Source organism: Oryzias latipes, chromosome 14, assembly GCF_053564925.1.
Source record: "Oryzias latipes strain Hd-rR chromosome 14, Olatipes_Hd-rR_3.1".
In the NCBI taxonomy this organism is placed as follows: Eukaryota; Metazoa; Chordata; class Actinopteri; order Beloniformes; family Adrianichthyidae; genus Oryzias; species Oryzias latipes.
Window position 1 is genome coordinate 21,614,030 of NC_136250.1, and position 3,827 is coordinate 21,617,856.

General features: G+C 35.2%; 1 protein-coding gene across 1 annotated transcript; it reads right to left on the minus strand.

Annotated features, from left to right (window-relative positions):
• Window positions 1-345: 345 nt before the first annotated feature.
• On the minus strand, window positions 346-3,827 carry supt4h1 (SPT4 homolog, DSIF elongation factor subunit). The gene is made up of 5 exons (XM_004076598.5): window positions 3,651-3,827; window positions 1,152-1,258; window positions 1,016-1,071; window positions 825-878; window positions 346-733 (listed from the first exon to the last, which is right to left on the minus strand). Exons 1-5 carry the CDS (start codon window positions 3,717-3,719, stop codon window positions 666-668), a joined length of 354 nt encoding a protein of 117 aa, XP_004076646.1. The 5' UTR covers window positions 3,720-3,827; the 3' UTR covers window positions 346-665.

The window sequence follows — 3,827 nt, forward strand, 5'->3', positions numbered from 1 at the left end:
AAAAAATATGCACAGAATTCTTCAATGGAAAAAATACAAATAAAATAATTATAGGGATAAAATCCTGTTGAATTGGAACATGAATCAGAAAGTTCTTTAAAAGTCACAACTTGATCTTCGAATGGGATTCGCGTTTTGCTATCTGGACCTTAAAGATGGTCTCAATGATAAGAATAATCTACAAAAAGACCAACAGTTCACCAATTCATTTATTTTGAGGAAAAATGTAAGATTGTTTAAGAGTTTGTTTTTAGTATAAGTTCCACTTGGAATTGATTTATGAACTGAACTAAATGTTGAGACTTCCTGATGTTTTTCTTCTGAAGCAGCAAAAGAAAACAGCTGTTTGAATGCACGTTTTATTGAAAAATATCAACATCACCGACTCATCTGTTCACACACAAACACGGAGCAGGAGGGGGCAAAACTGGGATTCTCCATACAACACAGATACCAAACCAGACCGATTTTGACCGGGGACCACATTTCTTAAAAAACAGTTTTTGCTCCCCTTTGAAATAGTCCTTTTTCAGCCTTTGCTCGTAGTCTTCCAACAACAAAAAAGAACAATCCAACAGCTCCATAAGAAATCACAGGTGAGGTGCTGATTTATGATGCAGGTCTGAGCAAATCCACCCCTCAAATGTGAAATGGGTGGAAATAGATTAGGACTTTACTGCTGTGTCTCTGGATTTGTAGTTCACTCCTCTGCTTTTGAGCTCTCTGACCACACCTGAGACAAAGACAAAACACAATCATGTCAAAGGAAAAGCCAAAGCCCCTCTGTGCCTGTGTGTGTGGGAACCTGCTGTGTGTGAGCGTACCTGGAGGAAGTCTGCCTGTGACTGACACCGCATACACACCTGGCTTGAAGTTACCTTAAGGAAAAGAACAAGAAATAAAAACATTAAAGTGAAAAACAACGCCACCCCCCCCCACCCCCCCCATAGGTGCTCCTAATGACCACCAGCAGAGACCTGCAGGCATTAGTCAGCATCATGTACAAATGCATTACCTATCCTTTGCCATTTAGCCACCCAGCTGTCTTCAGGACTCATCATGGCTATGACTCTGTGGACGTGCAGACAATGTTAGTAAAGGAATCTAAATAAATGATCAAAATACACATTTAGTGTTGAGTGACAGCTTACCCATCAAAGGAGGAGCTGGTGCATTCGTAAACCATCTCTCTGTTCCCTTTCATCTGCAGGTAAGCCTCACAGTTGTCACAGCCGTCATATTCAAACTGGTCAATGGTCTGAAGAGGTCCAGAGTTAATCAGTTAAGACATCATTAACAAGTTCTGTTCACTAAACAGAATGGAATCACATGGCTTGTGAGACACTTTAAAATGATGAGTTTGAAACTGAAGCACTGGACAGAAACGGGAAAGTCCACATTAGCTTTTTGCTTTTTTCTCTGACTAAAAAACCTTCAGCAACTGGTTTGTAAATATTTTGACATAAAGGACAAATTTAATGTTTATACCACAAAAAGAGGGCTGCAGCCAGCCTCTCAAAGTCTTTAGTGCAAAGGAAACCAAGCTGGTACACTGTCAGTTTCTTTTAGTAAGCATATAGTATAGTAAATATATAATGTATGTGACGTGTGTGTAGTGTAGGAAGTTTACTAACTGAATACTTCTTAAGGCTACATTGGAACATCTTGAGTTTCCAAAATATAGATAGCATCTAAAAAGTAAACTTCAAGTACACAGCCTCACTTTTAGCATAGACTAAGTATACTTGTAGCATATTTAACTAGAGTACTTTTAGCTAAGGGAAACCAAGTCTTTACTTGGTCTTACTTGTTAATTAGGCTTAAATGTGACATTTATTAAATTAAACCTAAAAATCTAAACTTAAATCAAGCATGTCTTATCTCAGTTATGAGTTATTTTTGAGTGACAGGCATCCAAAATCGAAGTGTTTCCCCCAATCCCGATTCTCTATTGACTTTCATGTAAGAAAATGTTTCAGGTCATCAAACAGACCTAATAACTGGACCAATGTATTACAGGTGGTAGATACATAAGTCATTCTTTGGAAATGGCTTGATTTGGGCCCGTCATCTTTTCCAATTCAAATTTAATTTAACTGGTGATCAAAATATCTATTTAAACAGCTTTATCAATACACTTAAATGCACTCTCCAATACTTGGTCAAACTCAGTAACTCAACCTTGTAACATGGTAGTAAAGCAGAAAACTACTACTTGCAAAAAAGGTTTTTAGTTATTAAAAAAAAAAACATTTTAATTCTGAACTTCATGAGTACCATGACAGGCAGCGGCCGTTTAGTGCTAAAATCTCAACAACATCACACTTAACTCTTATGTTTTAGTGTAACGGGGATGGGCTTTTACTATTATGGTTGTTAGACTATCACATTATTTTAATAATAGTCATTTATCACAATCAAAAGGATCATACTGCATGGATGCTGAATGTGATTTCTGTTCCATGTTAAAGACTTAAATAAGACGGCAACCGTAACACCAGCAGATTATTCCACATCTCACACACACAACAAATTGTTCCATTCACTTTGTGGTTCACATGCTGTTGTGGTTGTTTTAGCTCATTACAATAAAATACTTTTCAAAAATTTAATTACACTTTAATTTGTATCTGGTTTTCTTATAGTTTTACAATAAAATACATCATGCAAATATTGTATTTTAATTTAGAAACTATATGTAATTCTGTGTTTGTCCCTTCACCTGTCACACTTCAACCCTGTAACACCAATATTGTCAGATATTCTTTATTAAACATGTTAAAGATAATTGAATGTTTGTTGGCTTTTGTCAGAAATATTGACAACCATCATAATCAGTGTTTTTGATTGCAATTCTTCAATTCGTCTATTTTTTCATAAAAAATAATATGTGCTTCTCACCAATTAGTCACATTTTAGGATTAAAGTGAAGAAAAATATTTTAGTTATTCTCAACTTTTCATTTGTAATGATTTATTTAAAACAGGTGACATCTGAATATTGTGAAAATACTGAAATTATTTCCAAAATAATATTCAGAGAGCTTCTAATGTACACAATGGGGTCAAAAATGACTGTAACCACATCTGGAAATGATCAAAAAGAAAACTAATGACTGAGATGGGAAATTGTTTTTTTCTGAGAGTTAAACATATCCCTAGATACTTGGAATAAACGTAAAAAAAGAAAACATGTTGGTAAAAAATGGACGAAATGTTTAGGTTAATTGAAGGAATGACTCAGTAGCCGTTTTAAGATGACGTTATAGTGATTCTTTTCTTTTTTTTCATTTGTAGAATATCATGACTGAGAAAGAGCTTCTTGCGTCACACATGGCTTTGGAAATGACTTTTTAAACTCTTAAAGATTGATAGATTTGTTGTCTTGAAGCATGATGATTCTCGTTTGTTTCAGGATTTCTAAACAACTAATTCTAAACATCACGTTTTGGGTAAACTGTATTATTAGGAGATGCTAGGTATAAAACTTTAACTTAAAAACTCTTAAAGAGGGTCTAGGGTAGTTCCTTTGTGTACACTTCTATAATCTTTATAATACATTCGACAGATGTAACAGATTTTTTTAAACAGCGCGATAAGCAGCTAAATTGCTAGCTAGCTCCCGTTTCTTTGACTAAAACTAAAATTTACCTTTACGAGTGAACAAAGAAGACAAGCCCTCAGATGACGCAAGTCTTTAGGAACAGTTTCCAGCGCCATAATTCGTATACCACAAAAAAAGGTCCCGAAGGAAATAGATTGTGATAATCTATCGAATGCTCGCTGTTATTGTCTGTAGGAAATGACGTCACATCAAACAGCTAGCTG